Here is a 20097-nt window from a genome sequence, read left to right as displayed (position 1 = left end):
GGGCACCCTCTCCGACACCCTCGCGGGCACCCTCACGGGCACCTTAGCGGGCACCAGCGGCTGCGTCTCCCTCCCGCTCCTTTCACCACTGAGCTCACGTTCTGTTACCTATTTCGTCCCACATGTGATCATAAAATCAGGGCTGCTGAATCGGGAACAATTCTGCTTCCACGTGTTACCTTGTGTAAAAATCGAGTTACGTTTTCCTGCACAGGCCAGTGCACCCGTGGGGCACTGGGCACGGCTGTCCCGGAAGGCCACGGCAAGGCCTTTAACCCCACCCTGAGCCACGCTGGACCTTGAGGGCAGCTCCAGGCAGAGGTGGGCCCCGGGTGGTGGGCCCGGAGGTGGGGCAGGGGCTCCTGCGTGGGGAGTGGGCGGACAGCTCGACCTCGCGGTGAAGCGGGCAAGCCCTGCGCAGTGAGAAGGGGCGCACGCGCGGCAAGGGCTCCAAGCGTTAGCCTAGCCCGTCTTGGCCGTTGGCTGAGGGTGGCCTCTGAGGAAGCTAGTTGGCACCAGGCTAGCTCAAAGGCCAGGCCTGTCTGGGGACAGCAGTGAAACTGGGCAGGCCGTGAGAAGCTGAGGAGTCCCACGCAAACATGGCAGACAAAGGCAAAAAGTTTGGCAAACCGGGCGCAGCGCCCCCGCCCACAGACACCAAACCAGCTGATCAGAAAGGTGATGCGGCAGCGGAAGCATTACCGCCAAAGGTAAAATCGGTGCAGCCCAAGGACCAAGTGGGCACCAGGAAGGGATGTCGCCGCTACAGGTGGGAATTCAAGGACAGCAACAGAGAGTTCTGGGTTATGGGGCACGCGGAGGTCAAGATCCTAAGCTTGGTAAGTGGGCCTGGTATCCCCGGGCGGGGGCCCGAAGACAGAGAGAGGGAGGAGCGGGCCCCAAAGGGCTCTAGAGGGGCTCGGGGGTAGGTGAGGGCCCTTTGCGGAGGCTCAGGCTTCTGTCTCCCCACAGGGCTGCCTAATAGCTGCATTGGTCATGTTCACTGGGACCACTGTGCACCCCCTCCTGACTCTCCTCATCACCATGGAATTGTCCATCTTCTGCTTTTTCATCATCGTCCACACCTTCGCCATCCAGAGATTCATGCCCTTTATCCTGTGGCCCATTACTGTAAGTGAGGGGCACCGCGTAGGGCCGAGGCCGGCGTGCATTCACAGATGTTGACAGAGAGAGGCCTTGCCTCCCACCTCAGTGCCCAGACAGGGGCTCAGCACCTCTGGGTGGGGCTGGGGCAGAAAACGCTCCAAAAAAGCCCAGCCTGGGGCAGGAGCCTCTTATGCACCTCAAGGTCAAAGCACAAGGTCTTCCCTTCCCTAAGGATCTGCTCTACTTGGGCCGAGGGGAGGTGTAGCAGCTACCTTTTCCTCCCAACCCCTGTGCCAGCTCACATCTGACCGGGGAGATCACCCAAATGGCACCCCATTCCCAGAATGCCAAGGCCGAAAACAATCTTCCCATAAATCAGTAAAATAAAATGAGAATTCTTTTTTTGGAAAAGTCACTTCTAAAGCAGCCTCAGATCTCCAGTGACGATCCCTGGATCGTCATGGAAGGGTGTTCAGCCCGAAGCAGTTCTTCACTGCAAGGAATGGGAGGAGGCAAGTTACCCAACCACGTCCAGCCTCTGCGTCCTCCTGAGTGAGAGCAGGGCGGTAGTACTCACTTTGATGACTGTGCCTGAGGAGTGGATGTGAGGCGCTGGAGGAGGGGCCCGAGGACGGGAAGGCCGCCTGCCTGTTCCCTATGTAATCACAGGGCACACCTACACCGAACTCCCACCTCGCCCAAGGCCCCCTTATTCACCGCACACTCACGGCATGCCTCCAGAGTCCCGGCTCAGTGGTTTACTCGCTTCACACATGAAATGGGCTCAGCGTGGCCAAGTAACTTGCCCCAGGTAGCTCAGCCAGGAAGGGGCAGAAAAAAAGATTCAAACCCAGCCTTGTCAGTAGATCTGAGTCCTTAACTACACTCTGTCCTGCCAACTCGTTAAAAATTATTAGGGTCCAGCCCTGGCCGGGTGGTACAGTTGGTTGGAGCGTTACCTAGTACATCAAAAGGTTGCAGGTTCAATTCCTGGTCAGGGCACATACCTAGGTTCCAAGTTTGATTTCCAGTCAGGGCATGTATGGGAAGCAACTGATCAATATTTCTCTATCACATCTCTGTCTCCCTCCTCCCTCTCTCTCCCTTTCCCCTTCCTTTCTCTAAAATCATTAAAAACGTATCTTTGAGCGAGGATAAAAAAAGGGTCATTAGGCTCCAGGGATCCACAAGTCTCAGTGAAGTATGTGAGGACCCCCAGTATAGCGAGAAAGAAGAGGGCCAAATAAGACTCTGAGAAAAGGGATAAGCAGAGGACAAAATGAAGGGACAGATGGGGAACTCATTCTCTGTCCCTTTACGAGTTCCCTGCCCAGGAGTTTGAGAGAAGACACTTTTGGTTCCAGCAAGATGAAAAACCAATGAACCCTGAAAACGCTCCTGCTGTGCTTACCTAAACTTCGGTAGTTACCTGAACTACTAGGGGCAATGTAACTACTGCTGCTTTAACTGAACGGCTGAGCGGGCAAGAAAAGGGGAAAACGCACAGGCATTGGAAATGGAGAATAGGAACAGTGGTGGGATGAGCCACTGAAGTGTGGGTGGGGGGCTCATGAAGGGCTATCGCAGAAACCACTTCCACTCTCACGCTAGGAGTGAGGCCTTCGCCCAAGCACAGTGGGGACTCCGAACTGAGAGCCCCGAAAAAAGCCCGAAACATGCAAAGATGACCCCCTCAGGGAAAAGACAAAGAAGACACCTTTCCCACACCCAGAGGAACAAGAAAGCAAGGTGATGGAACAAGAGATGTTCATCTCTGCCTGAGCTTTGAGTGAAAAAGCAAACAAACAAACAAAGAAGACCACCTTGAGAAACAAATCTTGAGCCTGGACTTTATATATTTTTGGTTTGAATTTTCCCTACCTTCAGCTTAGAAATATTATGCAGCTTAGAAAATGTAATGCCTGAGAATTTGCATAAAAATTGATCCCAATTTGATGATATCCATGGGACTCTTGACAGAAACAAATATGAAATCACAACCGAAACCTAAAGAGAGTCTCACAGGATGGAGTGTTGGGGGCGGGGGGGAAGCCTTCCCCAAAATGAACTCACAGTCTTATTCTCCAATCCCCACAACTGAGAATCAAGAATCAGCAAACATAACAAATGGGAGGATTAGAACACGGAAAATATAAGATAATTGAAAAGCCGTCAGAAAATAGGAGATATTTAAAAGTATTAAAGATATAAATAAGAGCCCTAAAAAAAGAATAAGACATTATGAGGAAAGAGTAGACAGATGTATTTTATCATGGTGATTTTTTTATTGATTTGGGAGAGAGAAGGGTGGAGAGAGAGAGAAACCCTGACTTGCTGTTCCACTTATTCATGCCTTCACTGGTTGCCTGTCATATGTGGCCTGTTGGGGATCAGCCTGCAGCCCCGGCAACGTCAGGACGATGCTCCAACCAACTGAGCCACCTGGTCGGGGCTGGACAGACCTTTTGTAAAGTACAAAATATAATGTCTAGAATTAAACATACAAGGTGAGGCAAAAGTAGGTTTACAGTTGTGCGTTTGGAAAACAATACGATAATTCACAAATAAAACAAGAATAAACTCTGTGTTTTGCACACTCACCACTGTAAACCTACTTTTGTCCCACACTATATAGTTATTGAAATAAAAATGTCAGTAGATGGGTTTAAAAAGCATCTCGGACCAAGCTGGAGAGTTAGTGAACTAAAAGATGTAGAGAAATTACCCAGAACACAGCACTGAGAGAGAAAATCTAAAAGGAGTTGAGACAGAGGATATGGAATGAAAAAGCCCACCATACGCCTCAGAGAAGAAGAGACTCGGGAGAAGGTAGGAGAGGAAACACCCAAAATGATAAGAATGGAGAACCCGCGAGATTTCGTGAGCGACATGAAATTGGCAGAGGAAGGAACTCTGAAAGTCTACCCCTCCATTAAAGCAATGACTAGGGTGTCCAGCCAGTCAGAATCAACTTTTCAGAACACTGGAATCTAATTTTTAAAAATCTTATAATAACCAGAGGAATGCTTAATGAGGAAATCATCTGTTGAACCTCGGTAAGAGCTCGTTATGACATTCTAACCTCCGCGCCTGCCATCGCTTGCCCTCCAGCTTCCCAGTGTCGTGAAGAGGACAGTCCGCATTCCTGGCCACATTCCTTGTCGGTGGTGAGGGGAACAACACAGACCTTGTTCTCAAAGCATTATGACCTGTGGTTTGGCCTGTCTGGCGGCTCCCCGACAGGGTTGGCCCAGAGACTTGCCTTTGTTTCACCTGCCTCAGAGCTCACTGGGGCCAAAGAGGCCTCCTAGAGAGAATTTGTCAAATTCTGCTTTGGCAAATATACTAACCAACCATAGCCACCCGGGAGGAGGGGAAATACACGAGGCAAGTGGCAGACAGACCAGAAGTGTGTGAAGGAGGAGGGTGGGGAAGGAGATACATGGAGGAATCAGAGCTATGAAAAGCTTCTCCTCTCACCTGGGGATTTAGATGGCCACGCACATGCCTAGCCCTGAGCGCATTCTCAGAAAAGACTCTAAGCTTTCGACTCTGGCTGACCTTTACGCTCTGCACAAGCAGCAAGTGGACACTAAGAGCTGCAAACAGCCTGGACAAGGGCGGAAGCAGTGCCGTAGCACAAAGCCAACCTGCAAAGGCTGGTGCAGTGTTTCTGTTTGTTTTGTTTCTAGATATTTACAGAAATGCCTGTCAAACCACTACCTGACTTTTAAGCTAATGAAACAGAGACTTCGGTGGCCACACAAGAGTAAATAATACAGTTTTTCAAAACATAGTTTAGAAGACGTCACTAAACACACAAATGACTGCAACCCCAGGGTAGCAACAACTGACCTGGGGAGAAGAGAGAATGCGGTTTTCAGAGTAACGACATTCTCGTATTCAAAACTCTCGGTTTTTGAAGAATTACATGGCATGCAAAACAAAGAAAAAAGGTTAGGCCCACTCACAGAAAACAAGTTAATAGAAACCACTCCCGAAAGTGGCCAGATATTAGACTTAATAGACAAAGAATTTACATGAACTATCTTGAAAATGCTCCAAGAACTAAAGGAAACCAGGAGAACAATTCATGAACCATTTATCTGAAAAAATACACACTCAAACTATTAAGCAAACTATATATTTTCAACAACAATGACAGCGGCCAGAAAATAATGGAATAATTTCTGTGAAGGGCTGAGGTGGAAAAAGTAAAATAAAGACACTTTCAGACAAAGAACAAAAACATGTATATTCACTGACCCTCACTGAGAGAACTACTAAAGAGTGTCCTTCAGGAAGAAACAAACCCCCAAGAATTGTTGGCAATGTTTAAAAAGAAACTGTAAGCCAAAAAACCTAGTCAGCTTATGGGCTGACTTCAATATACACTAAGACAAAGGGTTTTTAAAAATATATAGTAATAGCTTGTTTGGGGGAGAGAACACTATAAAGCATGTAGAAACTAAAGCAACAGCGACGTGATAACATGTGAGACCACTGTGGTTGTGTGTGAGAAGAGGTAAAAGTTCTTGATTAGGGGGTGGTATTTGGCAGTAATATAGACATAACGATGACATAAACATTAACATATTAAAACATTCTACTATATTCTTTTTAAGAATATAATTCTGGGGTATATATATCAAGCCTGTTGAGGGGGAAAAGGTGAAATGGAAGGGAAAAATAAAAAGGAACATGCGTGATGTATGTTAAGTAGAAAAAATGAAATGCTACACATATATCCGAATATATCAGAAATGATGGCAAATATAAATGGGCTATATTCTTCACTTAAAAGACAGAGAACTCTTAAGAACAGAATTTTTATTAATCCAGCAATATACAAAATTACACCCTGGCTGGCGTAGCTCAGTGGATTGAGCGGGGGCCTGTGAACCAAAGGATCACGGTTCGATTATCAGTCAGGGCACAAGCCTGGGTTGCAGGTCAGTTCCCAGCAAGGAACAAACGAGAGGCAACCACACACTGATATTTCTCTCCCTCTCTCTTTCCCTTCCCCTCTAAAGATAAATAAATAAATAACTTAAATAAAAATATACAAAATTACAAGGCATGTGGGGAAAGGTTATAAGAAATGGGGGAGGCTGGGGGTGGAGGGATGGAGGGAGAAGGAGAAAGGATTCATGGGCATGGACAGCAGGGAGGTGATTTTGGGGGGAGGGGAAGAAGGGGGGGCTAAATGGTGATAGAAAAAATACAATAAAAAATTAAAAAGCAAGAAATGGGAAAAATAATGAGAGGAAAATGCTAACTAAAAAAGACATGGCATAACTTTAGTACCAGATTATACCAATTTAATATTTTTAAAAAGATATATAAAGAAGACCATTACCTATAGCAATTCTGAACTTGTATACACCTAACAATATAGCTCCCAAATATAAAAAAAGACAAAAATAGACTTCATTGTAAGAAAGAATTGGCAAATAGCAACCATAATGGGAGATTTTAACATGCCGGCCTAAGTAATTAATAGCTTAGTCCACTGGTATATAGAACACAAAGAACCCTGCACCAAACAGTAATAGTCTATATATTCTTTTCAAACACACTTGGAACAATCATTAAAATTATATTCTTAATAAGATCACAAAGCAAATGCAAGGAACTGATATCATACAGACAACATTCTCTAATTTCAATGCAATATAATTAGAAATCAGAAAATTTAACTAAATCCCCATGTGTTTAGGGGTAGGGAACTTCATGTTTTCCCTAAACATATGGGGATTTAGTTATGTATAGTATTTGCAAACACTACCCGTAGGGTGCAGCTAAATAATTCTAATCTGAGCTTATATAATTAGAAAAGAACACTGCAAACTAACAGTTCAAGTGTCTATCTCAAGACAAAACCATGTAATGGAGAAGGCAATGCCAAAAATAAGAGCTAAAATTAATGCCATAGAAAAATAAAAACCATAGTAATGACTAATAAAACCAAATATTTAGTTCTTTGAAATGACTAATAAAGTGGACAGATCTCAAATTTTTCCCAAGGTCTTTTTTTTAAAAGAAAGAAAGAAAATGTTAGTACAAAGATCAAGAGCTTTTAAAGATCACATGGAAAATATAAACTTTTATGTGAATAAAGTGGAAAGTTTGCATAGTTAATTTCAACTATACAAACTTAAATACAAAATACAACTTAAAAAAATACAGCTTACAAAAGTTAACACAAAAAATTTTAAAAACAGGTTATAAAATAATTCATCCATGTTTTCATCTGGCACTGGCTTAATGTTTTACATTTAAATCTTTTGACTCCCATGGAGTTATTTTGGTCTGTGGTGTGAACTGTGACACCAGCTTTAAATCCTGATGGCTACCCAGCTGTTTACTCAGTCCATATAGTTACTAATGTATTGGACGGTATGTGTTTTCCTCACTGGTCTGAAATGCCATTTTTGTTCAATGCGAACTCCCATATGCAGGGTTGATTTCTGGATTTTATATTCAATTCCATTGGTCTGTCCCTTTTCTCTCTTTTTTTCTAAAAGCTCTATAACATGCTGTACTATCTTCTGGAACCTTGATCTTAAAACCAGACATTATAATAAAAGTAAACTATAGGCCTATCTTATTTGCATATGGCCATAAAATCCTCGATAAAATAGCAAACTGAACCCAGCAGTATATAAGCAAGCAATATATCATGGTTAAGCAAGGTTTCCACCAGGGATGTAAAGATGATTTAGTTTTCAAGATTCTATTAATATAATTCACCATCTTTCATTTAGGCAAGAAAAACATTTCATCATCTCATAAGCTGCTGAAGAACTATTTCTTTTTTTAATATATTTTATTAATTATGCCATTACAGTTGTTCTATTTCCCCCTTCATTCCCCTCCCCCACCATCCCCCCCTTTAGTTTATGACCACCTGTCTCATGTTCTTTAGATTCCATATTTCCCATACTATTCTTGCCCTCCCTCCTATCTATTTTCTACCTACCATTTATGCTACTTATTTTCTGTACCTTCTCTCCCCTTCTCCTTCTCCCACCCCTCTGTTGCTAACCCTCCATGTGATCTTCATTTCTATGTTTCCACTCCTGATCTAGCTGTCCTCTTAGTTTGCTTTTGTTTTAGGTGTGCTTCTTAATAACTGTGAGTTTGCTGTCCTTTCACTGTTCATCTTTTTTATCTTCTTTTCTTAGATAAGTCCCTTTAACATTTCATATAATAAGGGCTTGGTGATGATGAACTCCTTGAATTTGATCTTATCTAAGAAGCACTTTATCTGTCCTTCCATTCTAAATGAAAGCTTTGCTGGATAGAGCAATCTTGGATATAGGTCTTTGGATTTCATGACTTGGAATACTTCTTTCCAGCCCCTTCTTGCCTGTAAGGTCTCTTTTGAGAAATCCACTGACAGTCTGATGGGAACTCATTTATAGGTGACTGTCCCCTTACCTCTTGCTGCTTCTAGGATTCTCTCCTTCATTTTAATCTTGGCTAATGTAATGATGATGTGCCTCGGTGTGTTCCTTCTTGGGTCCAAGTTCTTTGGGACTCTCTGAGCTTCCTGGATTTCCTGGAAGTCTATTTCCTTTGCCAGATTGGGGAAGTTCTCCTTTATTTTTTGTTCAAATAAGTTTTTCAGTGGTGGCTGTTCCTCTTCCCCTTCTGGTACCCATATAATTCGAATGTTGGAACGTTTAAAGATGTCCTGAAGGTTCCTAAGCCTCTCCTCATTTTTTTGAATTCTTGTTTCTTCATTCTTTTCTGTTTGGTCATTTTTTTCCTCTTCCTGGTCCACTCCTTTGATTTGAGTCCCAGTTTCCTTTCCATTACTATTGGTTTCCTGTGCATTTCCATTCATTTCAATTAGTTTAGCCTTCATATGTTCCTCTAATTTGTGACTAAAATCAACCAGTTCTGTGAGCATCCTGATCACCAGTGTTTAGAACTGTGCATCTGAAAGTTTGGCTATTTCTTCCTCACTTAGATTTATCGGCTCTGGGGCTCTGAGTTGTTCTTGAGCCATGTTTTGATCTGTTCATGCCTCTTATGTATGAGGAGCGGAGCCTTAGTTGCTCACCAGGACGGGGCCACCCAGGTCGCTGTTTTGTGACTCTGTATGTGGGGGCAGGGTCAGAGAGGAACAATGGTGGTTCTCTCTGCCACTTTCCACCGCTGGGGCCCACGCGGTCCATCTCACCACCGCTAGCTCCTTCACCAGTTTATCTGCACATGAATGTGTGACCACGGTCTGCCCTCAGTGGGTCCGCCCGCTTCTCCACACCTGGGATCTGCCCACAGCTGCTGGCGCACCTGGGTCACGCACACGGGTGGGTCCAGTGGATCTTTCCTGCCCGACCCACTCTGCTGCTGGCTCTGCCCCTCTTACCGGTTTGGCTGAAGTGTTCGTTGTTGTCAGACTTCTGTGTAGTTCAATTTTCTGTGGTTTGGCTACGTTTTTGTTGCTAAAACTTTGTTGTTTTTAAACTTGATTGTGTGAGAAGGCGAAGTGGTTCCACCTACACCTCCATCTTGGCGGAAGTCTTGAAGAACTATTTCTTAATACCTAGCGCTTACTTTTAGAAAACCAGGAAAAAGAGAACTTCCTTAATAATAGGTGTCGACCCAAACCTAAAATAAACATTTCATCTCATGGTAAAACTTTAAAGATGACTCCCGTCCCCACTTCTACTCAGCATTCTGCAGAGATCTGCATCAGTCCAACATGACGAGGAAAACAAAAGATACATGGATCAGGAAGGGAGAAAAATCCAGCATTACTCACAGATCACAAGACCCTCTACACAGAAAATCCAAGAGAATCTACAGTCCACTAGAGTTGATCCAGGTTCCACAAGATTACCAAAGACAAAAAGCAATAGTGTTCTTGAATATGAGCAACAAACAACGAAGAAATGTGGCTTTTCAAAAACAGAATTTGAAACAACAGACTACCAGGTATCTGAGAATAAACCTGCCCAAAGGTGTGTGTGGCTTTCTATAGTGATTATAACATTTTATCAGTGGACACAAAAGAAAACCCTAAAAATATGGAGAAATATACTATGCACAGATGTGAAGAGTTACTATCATAAAGATGGCAACTAATTCCAAAGTAACCTATAAATTAAATGAGATTTCATCCTAAGAGAGGTTCTTCGTGGGGCTTTACAAGATGATTCTAAAATTCTTATGAAAGAGGCAACCTCTGGCCAAGATAGAGGCATAAGTAGACATACTGTGCCTCCTCACACAACCAAAAGAAGGATAACAACAAATTTAAAAACAAAAAACAACCAGAACTGACAAAAAATCAAATTGTATGGAAGTCTGATAAGCAAGGAGTTAAAGAAGACACATTAATCCAGACTGGTAGGAGGGGCAGAGACAGGCGGCCAGAGGCAAGGTGGCAGCTGGCAGACCTGGTGAAGCAGCATCTGGCAGACCCAGCGAAGTGGCGGCTGGCGGACGGAGTGGTCCCACATTCACATGTGGATAAACCAGAAGGAACAACTGGGGAGCTAGACAGACTATGCAACCCAGGGCTGCAGCGGGGAAATAAAGCCTCAAACCTCTGACTGAAAACACCTGTGGGGGTTGAGGTGGCAGTGGGAGAGACTCCCAGCCTCACAGGAGCGTTGGTTGGGGAGACCCACAGGGTCCTAAAATGTACACAAGCCCACCTGCCTGGGAATTAGCACCAGAAGGGCCCAGTCTGCTGGTGGGGAGTGGGGAAAGTGACCAAAATCCTGCAGAGAGCGAAGCAAGCGCCATTGTTCCTTCTCTAACCCCACCCCCACATGCAGCGTCACAACCCAGCAACTGGGTTGCCCTGCCCTGGTGAATATCTAAGGCTCTGCCCCTCACACGTAACAGGTGTATCAAGACAAAAAAAAAAATGGCCCAAACAAAAGAACAAATCAAAGCTCTAGAGAAAATACAACTAAGTGACGAAGAGGTAGCCGACCTATCAGATGCACAGTTCAAAACACTGGTAATCAGGATGCTCACAGAACTGGTTGATTTTAGTCACAAATTAGATGAAAAAATGAAGGTTATCCTAAGTGAAATAAAGAAAAATGTAAAGGGAACCAATAGTGACGGGAAGGAAACGGGGACTCAGGTCAAAGGAGTGGACCAGAAGGAAGAAAGAAATATCCAATCAGAAAAGAATGAAGAAACAAGAATTCAAAAAAAATGAGGAGAGGTTTAGGAACCTCCAGGACATCTTTAAACATTCCAACATCTGAATCATAGGGGTACCAGTAAGGGGAAGAGGAAGAGCAACAAGTGGAAAAGTTATTTGAACAAATAATAAAGGAGAACTTCCCCTATCTGGCAAAGGAAATAAACTTCTAGGATGTCCAGGAAGTTCAGAGAGTCCCAAAGAAGGTGGACCCAAGGAGGAACACCCCAAGGTACATCATAATTACATTACTCAAGATTAAAATGAAAGAGAGAATCCTAGAAGCAGCAAGACAAAAGGAGTTACCTACAAAGGAGTTCCCATCAGACTGTCAGTGGATTTCTCAAAAGAGACCTTCCAGGCAAGAAGGGGCTACAAAGAAGCATTCCAAGTCATGAAAGGCAAGGACCTACATCCAAGATTGCTCTATCCAGCAAAGCTACCATCTAGAATGGAAGGACAGATAAAGTGCTTCTCAGATAAGGTCAAATTAAAGGAGTTCATCATCATCACCAAGCCCTTATTATATGAAATGTTAAAGGAACTTATCTAAGAAAAAGAAGATAAAAAACGTGCATAGTAAAATGACAGCAAAGTCACAATTATTAACAACCACACCTGAAACAAAAACAAAAACAGACTAAGCAAACAATTAGAACAGGAACAGAACCACCGAAATGGAGGGTTAGCAACAGGGGAGTGGGAGGAGGAGAGGGGAAGAAAGGTACAGAGAATAAGTAGCATAGATGGTAGGGAGAAAATAGAGAGGGGGAGGATAAGAATAATATGGGAAATGTAGAAGCCAAAGAACTTATAAGTATGACACATGGACATGAACTAAAGTGGGGGAATGTGGGTGGGAGGGGGTGTGCAGGGTGGAGGGGAGTGAAGGGGGGAATAGGACAACTGTAATAGCATAATCAATAAAATATATTTTTAAAAATAAAGATAAGAGAATTTTATTTTTCTTAAGATTTTATTTATTTTATTTTTAGACAAATGGGAACAGAGGAAAGAGTGAGAGAAACATCAATGTGTGATTGCCTCTCATACAACCACTACTTTGGACCTGGCCTGCAACCCAGGCATGCGCACTGACTGGGAATTGAACCAGTGACCCTTTGGTTCAAGTCTGACACTCAATCCACTGAGCTACACCAGCCAAGGCAGAAGAGAATTTTAAAAGCAGCAAGAGAAAAGGAGACAGTTACCTACAAAGGAGTTCCCATCAGACTGTCAGCGGATTTCTCAAAAGAGACCTTACAGGCACAAAGGGGCTGGAAAGAAGTATCCCAATTCATGAAAGGCAAGGACCTACATCCAAGATTACCCTATCTAGAAAAGCTATCTGTTAGAATGGAAGGGCAGATAAAATTAAAGGAGTTCATCATCACCAAGACCTTAACATATGAAATGTTAAAGGGACTTATCTAAGAAAAAGAAAATGATAAAAATATGAACATTAAAATGACAACAAACTCACAAATATCAACAACTGACCCTAAAAAAAAACTAATTAACCAAACAATTAGAACAGGAACAGAATCACAGAAATGGAGATCACATGGAGGGTTATCAGTAGGGAGGGGGATGGGAGAGAATAGGGGGATGGGAGAGGGATGGGGGATGGGGAAAATATATAGGGAATAAGAAGCATAAGTGGTAGGTACAAAACAGACAGGGGGAGGTTAAGAATAGTGTGGGAAGTGGAGAAGTCAAAGAACTTATATGTACAACCCATGGACATGAACTAAGGGAGAGGGATGCTGGAGAGAGGGACAGTGCAGAGCAGAGGGGGATAAAAGGGAGGAAATAAACGGCACAACTGTAATAGCATAAGCAATAAAATATACTTCAAAAAATTCTTATGGAAGAATAAAAAGAATTACAAGGACCGACTCACCACGCACACGGTATTTGAATTGCTGTAAAGCACAGATGGCAAATCCGGCCCTGCACCTTGTTTTATCCGGCCCGGCATCTGGTTTCCACCTGGCGGCAGCGCCGAGCTCTCGCTTAACCGTTACGGAGCAGTTACATCTATACAGCCCTAAAATTACATTTGGCCCTTGAAGGCAACCACGAGGCTGATGTGGCCCCCAGTGAAAATGAGTTCGACACCCCTGCTGTAGAGCTTTAGCACTAGCTCGGGATTGACAAAAAGACTAATGGGGTTATTACGGAGTGAATGTGCACCCCCGAATTTCAGATGCTTAAATCCTAAACCCCGTGTGGCTGTAATTGCAGATGGGACCTACAGAGTAGTGATTAAGATTAAATGAGGTCATAAGGGTGGGTCCCAATCCAACTGGATTAGTGTTCCTATAAAAAAAGACAGAGCTCTCCTTCCTCCCCTCTCTCCCCACCCCCACCTGACACACCACGGAAAGGTCATGTGAGGACATAGAGAGAAGGCAGCCATCTGCAAACAAGGGAAAGAGCCCTCACCAGAAATTACATTTTCTGGCACCTTGATCATGAACTTCTAGCCTCTAGAACTGTGGGAAAATAAGTGTCCATTGTTTAAACTACCCAGTCTGTGGTTTTTTGTTACAGCAGCCTGAGCAAACTAAGACTGGAATAGAAAAGACATCTCAGAAACAGACCTACATACATACAGCAACTTGGTACATAACAGAGGTGGTATTATACAGAACAGTTGAATGGAACCTTTACCACATGTTCTTGGGAGAGGGGAGCTATATAACCCATTATAATTTAGAATTTACAACAGAAGATGTCATAAACAAAAATCTTTATACAAGCCAGCAGAAAAATGGAATAAAGGATATAAATAGGCAGCAAACACAAATGCCTAAAACATGTTTCTAAAAATGCTTCACTAGTACCTGGTGCCCTGGAAATTTACAGCAACAGTGAGGTAGCATTTTGACTCACCAAACAGGCAAAACTAAATAAGCCTAGTGATCCTGGGTGTTGGCAAGCACATGGCAAACGGAAGCCCCTGTACCTTGTTGGGATGAGCAGAAACTGGCACGAGCACTTTAGAGAGAACGTTGGCAACACCTAGTCAAGGAGAAGATGTGTATAGGAGGCACAGACAAGAGCATGCACTGTAGCAGTTTGTATAATCTTCTGGAAGGTGGAAACAAAGGCCAGCCAGGTAGCTCAGCTGGTTAGAGCGTCATCCCTACATGCTGAGGTTGTGGGTTTGATCCCCGTCAACAAATCGCCATTTCTCTTTCATTCTCTCAAGTCAAACAATGTATTTTTTTTAAATGAAAAGCAGAAACAACCTGATGTCTCTCGTTTGGTTTATTCAAACAGTAGGATACCTCAGTTAAAATCAGTGAATTCAATCTGCATATCTCAAAATGGATAAATCTCAAAAATTTTGAGTTTAAAAACCAAGTGCTAGAAGATAATATCTTTTATTTAAATTAACATGTTTGAAACACACAAAATAGTATATATTATGAGTACAGCATGTTAAGGGAAATACTAATACACACTTGGAAAATCTACCCATCAGCTTCCAATATGTGGTTGCCTCAGACGCAGGGGCAGAAAAAGGGACAGAATGGTGAGACTGTAGCCCACTTCACCAAGGTTCACTTCTGTTTTGTGTGTTTGTTTGCTTGGTCGATTGCTTTTAAAGAGACCTGAAGCAAATACTGCAAGATATTAACACCTATGTAATGTCAGTGATTCATGGCTGGTGGAAGTGGGAGTAGGAATGGGGTATTTTATTATTTTCTTTGTTTGAAATGTGTTAAAGTTCAAAACGTGGAAAGGGAAAAGAAAAGGCCTGGGACAGAGTGATCGGAGAAGGACGATGTGCAGAAAACAGCATCCTAGAAACCTAAGGAAAACGTGGGCATCAACCATTCATCGCTGCAGGGCCCATGATGGCCCCCTGAATAAGGGGTGCACAGCTCAGGGCTAGCATCACCCCAGGAGCAATGGGGGCGGAAGCAGCTGGCTGTGGCTGTGGTCTGGCCAACTCCGACGAGTTTGGCTGAGCCAGGAAACAGCGGCGCAGCCCTTTTGCCCACCCTGGGAACATCAGGACCTTGTCGGTAGGGTAAAGGGAAACAAGTGTGGGAAGAGGGCAAGACCGAGGCCACGAGAAATGGGAAAGAGGTTTGATTATAGAGGAGGTAGTAAAGCCTAGCAAAGGGGGGGGTGCCACTGGGAAGTAAGATGGGGGGCAAGGGGTGAAAAGGCAGCTGCCAATCTCCCAGTGAGACTACCCGAGTCCAACAGAGCCTCCCACCAGCAATACAGCCTGCCCGGCTCCAGAGTGGGAAACTGGTCCTGAGAGCAGAAAGATGATCGGGATGGTGCTTATGAGGGACGTCATTATGTTAAATAGTTTTGCATTTATTTAAATGAGTGCTGGCAGGGCAGGGGGTCACCAACACAACTAGCCATTCAATGTATGCTTTCATGGATGAGATGGTAGCAGAGGGAACTTTGGGTCTCAACTCAAAGAGCCCAGCTGAGGGACCACAGGTATGTTCACCAAGCCAGATTAGAGATATATGGAGATAGATAGATGATAGATAGATAGATAGATAGATAGATAGATAGATAGATAGATAGATGATAGATAGATAGATAGATAGATAGATGATAGATAGATAGATAGATAGATAGATGATAGATAGATAGATAGAGATACAGACGATAGAGATACAGATTAGATATAGATATATCTGTCCAGAAGGTATCTAGCCATGCAAAATGAAAAACAGAGACATTTATTGAAGAAAATACAAGATACAAGAAACACTGTACATAGGACAATGAGGCCTCGGTCCCCTTTGAAGGAGGCACCCTGGGACCTCACGCAGTTCTCCAAGTCACCATCAGCTGCCCCATCCTAGTTTCCTGAATCTCACTACTGGTCTGAAATTCTGAAATCTCTTCTCTTTCAAAGGTGACCTTAGTTTGGGGGAAAGCCAGAAGTCACAGGGTGCCAAATCTGGGCTGTAGGGGGCTGAGTCACCTGGGTGATTTGATGTTTCGCAAAAAACTCTGCACAAGACATAATGCATGAGCAGGTGCATTGTTGTGCTGAAGCTGCCAATCACCAGTTGCCCATAGCTGCCTCCATTTTCATTGTATTACATCTCTGAACTGATGAAGAACACTGAGGTAGTACTCCTTAATTGCTTGGCCTGGAGGGGCATACCTGTGATGGACAACACCTTTCCAATCAATAAACACAGTTAACATGGTCTTGATCTTGCTGCGACTTTTCCCCACCTTCAGGTGTGGAGAACCAGGCAACTTCCATTGGAACAACGGGGCCTTGTTTCTGGATCACAGCCATAGACCCACGATTCATCTCCAGTTATGACCTTCTTGAGGAAAGCTGGTTCATTGGTAGCAGTTTGAATCAAGTCATTAACAACCGCAGTACAATGTTCCTTCTGTTCTGGTAGCAGAAGCTGCAAAATGAATTTTGCCACATGTTTCATGCCAGGATCCTGCATCAAAATCGCGGACACAGTAGTTTTTGGAACCCCCAGCTCAGCTTCTGGTTCTCGCGCTGCCCATCACTCATCTTTGCTGATTGCAACCTATATGAGTTCAACATTCTCACGTGTTCTGCTTGCTGCAGGCCATCCAGAATGTGGATCACTTTCAACAGATTCTCGACCGTCTTTGAAGCATCTGTGCCACACTTTTATTTTCACTGCACTCATTGCATTGTCCCCGAAAGCCTTCTGAATCATCCGAATAGGTTCCGTAGAAGAATGTTCAGGCTTAATGCAAAATCTGATGCAGATTCGTTGCTCTACTGGCTCAGTCATTTTGAATGTGATGGCCACACAGGACACGTGCTCACTCAATAGCATCTTCTGCCCCCACTGACTAGTACAGTGAAGTCTTCACTGTTCGCTTGCACAATCCAGTCCACTCTCCTTGGCTGCCAGGTTACATCAATGTCAGGAAACTGTTCTCATTATATTAACAATAGCTGGACTCTTTCCAGACAGACTATTTAATACACACACACACATATATATATTTAAAATTAGGCAGGAGTCTGGAAATCATTCTCTTTGGAGGAAGCCATGCGCTCTGCCAGGTCAGGTGCCAGTGGGGCCTTGGCTCTGTTTCGAGCTGACACTCATCTCTCCCGTGGTTTCAGGACATTCTCAACGACCTGTTTGCCACCCTCTTCCTGATCGGGGCTGCAGTGCTTGCTGTGCAAACTCGACAAACCATGCCCGTGTACTACGTGGTCGCTGTGGTGAGTCTTCCTGGTTGGCCTGGTTATTTGCTCAGAAATCACCTCTTTTTGGAGAATGGGTGTTTTCCACATTTGAAGAACAGGGCTTCTTTCCTTTTCACAGAATCTTGAGACCCAAGCAAAGTTTGAAAGGAAAGCTGATAAATTTTTCCAGCTGAGAAACCATTTAAATAAAGATGAAGTCTAGGGAGCCAGCCACACTAATAGCTTCCTCCTCGTAGCTGCTGACCCAGAGGCAAAAGGCCCACCCTGGCCAGGTTTCAAGAGAGAAAGAAGCAGTGGAGCGACAGGGCGGTGGGGGAGGGGAGCTCAGTCTCTGGGGTCTGGTCGTTGGAGGTGGACAAGGGGTGTTGAACAGCACATACTTACAAACTAGAAACCAGGAAGGAACTATGGCAGCTTCGGAATGAAAAGCAAAAATAATAAGGCTCCTTTTGTTTTCCAGGTCCTCATTGCTGTGGCTGCATTTTTCCCTTTAATCGATATATGTCTTCAAAGAAAACACTTCAGAGGCAAGAAGATCCAAAGGAATGTGCTGGCTGCTCCTCAGAAAAAGGAGAAAGGAAAGCCAGAGCCGCCTGCAAAGGGAAAGGAAGAGGAAAAAGCACTGGGAGCAGGAAAGCCCAAGGAAGAAGGAAAGCCCAAGGAAGAAGGAAAGCCCAAGGACAAGGGGATTAAGAGGAAGAAAAGCAAGAAATGACATAAAGGAGACACCTATTGTCAGAAATGGCAGCATATTTTACAACAAAGCATAGTTCCACTGTCTTCCTTGTCTGCGTAATGATCCTTTCCACTTAAATAACCACCTCTGCTTGGAAAAGAAATTCTCTTGAAATGGATTTTTTGTTCATTTGATGCAAGTTCCCAAAAGTTTTGGTGCAGAGAGTGAGGTGAGGGCCAACCCTCTCCAGGCACTGGAGGTGGCAGGGCGCAGAGGGTTTGGGGACCAGAAGTCTGGGCGACACTGGCTGTCAGCACTGACCAGCCAAAGGGGCCGGAGGTGAAGGAGACCTAAAATGACAGGATGCATTTTGATTGTGTTGATTTTTATTTTATGTGTATTCTTAAAGCACCCGGGTAGTCGCTATGCGAGAAACGATGTGGCTGTCGTGCCTGATTCTGACTCTGTAGCTCAGTATTGGTCCTCACTGCAGGGGCCCCAGACCTGCAGCATCACCACTGTCCAGGGAAGACCTGAGCATAAGCCCTAAACTAGCCCCAGCTGAGCCCCAGAGCCACAATTCCCACAGGCAGGCCTCAGTCAGGGCCCCACTCTCACCCAATGGTCCAGCCACCCTGGCGGGACAAGAGTCATCCTCATAAGAGGAAAGTGAGGACCCACACTGCTGCATGAAGAGCTGGGGGAGGTCTGTGTGTGTGCGTGCATGTGTGCGCATGTGCGGGCCTGGGAGGCAAGCCCAGCTGGGGATGATGTGAGAGGCCCGTGAGGAGGGTCAGCGGGGCCTAGGCTGCCAGGGTGAAGACTTGGGCCTCTGATGGGGATCCCTGAGGACAAGAAAGTGGCAAGGTCTGCTTCCACTGGGAGGAGATGACACTCGGCCGCTGCTGAGAAAGAGGCAGCCACCTGTCATTAGGGTGGGGAAGATCGGGGCTGGAGCAGGTCCCTGGTAAATGGGTAACTTGGGACAGTGCCTTGCCGCTGGCCCCACCCACAGTGCCTCTACCATTCAAGTCCATCTCTGTAGCCCCCACACCACCCCCTGCTGGCCATGCTGGGTGAGGCAACCCTACCAAAAGGGAATACTTACAGGGATTCACATTCTAGGGGGGGAAAAAAAAAAACTTTAAAAAATGTATACTATCCTGCCGTAGGACCCACAATTCCCCTCCTAGATATTTAGCCAAGAGGAATGATGTACTAGAATGTTCACTGCAGCCAAAAAAGCTAAAAAGAGTCCGAATGTTTAAAAGGAGACACACTGGGCTACATTCCCACAATAGACTGTGCTCAGCAATAAAAACAAGCTCCTGGCACTAGACGGCGCATGGTGATAAACGGTTCATAACGACGAACCTCGCAGAGTCCTGAGTGAGAGAAATCAGACCCAAAAGGAGGTCATGCCATGTGATCCCACGACTATGAAGTTCAAGCACAGGGGGAGATGCAGTGAAAGAAATGAAAACAGTGGTTACATGCGGAGGTGGAGGACCGGGCTTGATCACAAAGGAGCATGAGAGGGGGCGTGGGAATGTCTTATACCTTCACTGGGGGGACTGGTTACACAGGTGCACACATCCGTCAAACAGATAACTGTGTACTTAAGATCCGTGCATTTCATTGTCCGCAAATTTCACCTAAGAACGTAAATGTGACTGTGCTCAGAAGCCACTGGAAGAGGGTGGGCCTTGCTAACCCCCTTTGTGCAGCCACTCCTGCCCCCCAGGAGGGCAGCAATGTGAAGTGGGCAGTTTCTCCACACCCAGGCTGGGCAGGCGTGAAGTGGGGCAGGTGAGAGCTGACCAAGGCTCCAGGCAGCCACCTGTTATGCTGAGAAGGGGACTGAGACGGGGCCATACCCGGCCACCATAGACTACAGGCAGATGCCCATTCAGAGCAAAACTACAG

At 44.9% G+C, this 20097-nt stretch overlaps 1 protein-coding gene across 1 annotated transcript; it reads left to right on the top strand.

Annotated features, from left to right (window-relative positions):
* Positions 1-599: 599 nt before the first annotated feature.
* Positions 600-18210, top strand: CMTM2 (CKLF like MARVEL transmembrane domain containing 2). The gene is made up of 4 exons (XM_037162552.2): positions 600-839; positions 973-1131; positions 17409-17510; positions 17956-18210. The coding sequence occupies exons 1-4, from the start codon at positions 600-602 to the stop codon at positions 18208-18210; spliced, it is 756 nt and encodes a 251-aa protein (XP_037018447.2).
* The last annotated feature ends 1887 nt before the right edge of the window (positions 18211-20097 follow it).

This window comes from Artibeus jamaicensis, unplaced genomic scaffold (genome assembly GCF_021234435.1).
Source record: "Artibeus jamaicensis isolate MK-2021 breed Jamaican fruit bat unplaced genomic scaffold, CSHL_Jam_final contig_464, whole genome shotgun sequence".
NCBI classification, from domain to species: domain Eukaryota; kingdom Metazoa; phylum Chordata; class Mammalia; order Chiroptera; family Phyllostomidae; genus Artibeus; species Artibeus jamaicensis.
The sequence above is the reverse complement of the archived record's forward strand: the minus strand, read 5'-3'. Positions and strand labels throughout refer to the sequence as shown.

Bases quoted from the DNA above. Each gene is read 5' to 3' on its own strand.
- CMTM2 (XM_037162552.2), top strand. From the start codon at position 600: ATGGCAGACAAAGGCAAAAAGTTTGGCAAACCGGGCGCAGCGCCCCCG. The intron at 1,132-17,408 runs GTAAGTGAGGGG...CCGTGGTTTCAG, and splicing joins TTATCCTGTGGCCCATTACT to GACATTCTCAACGACCTGTT. The intron at 17,511-17,955 runs GTGAGTCTTCCT...TTTGTTTTCCAG, and splicing joins TGTACTACGTGGTCGCTGTG to GTCCTCATTGCTGTGGCTGC.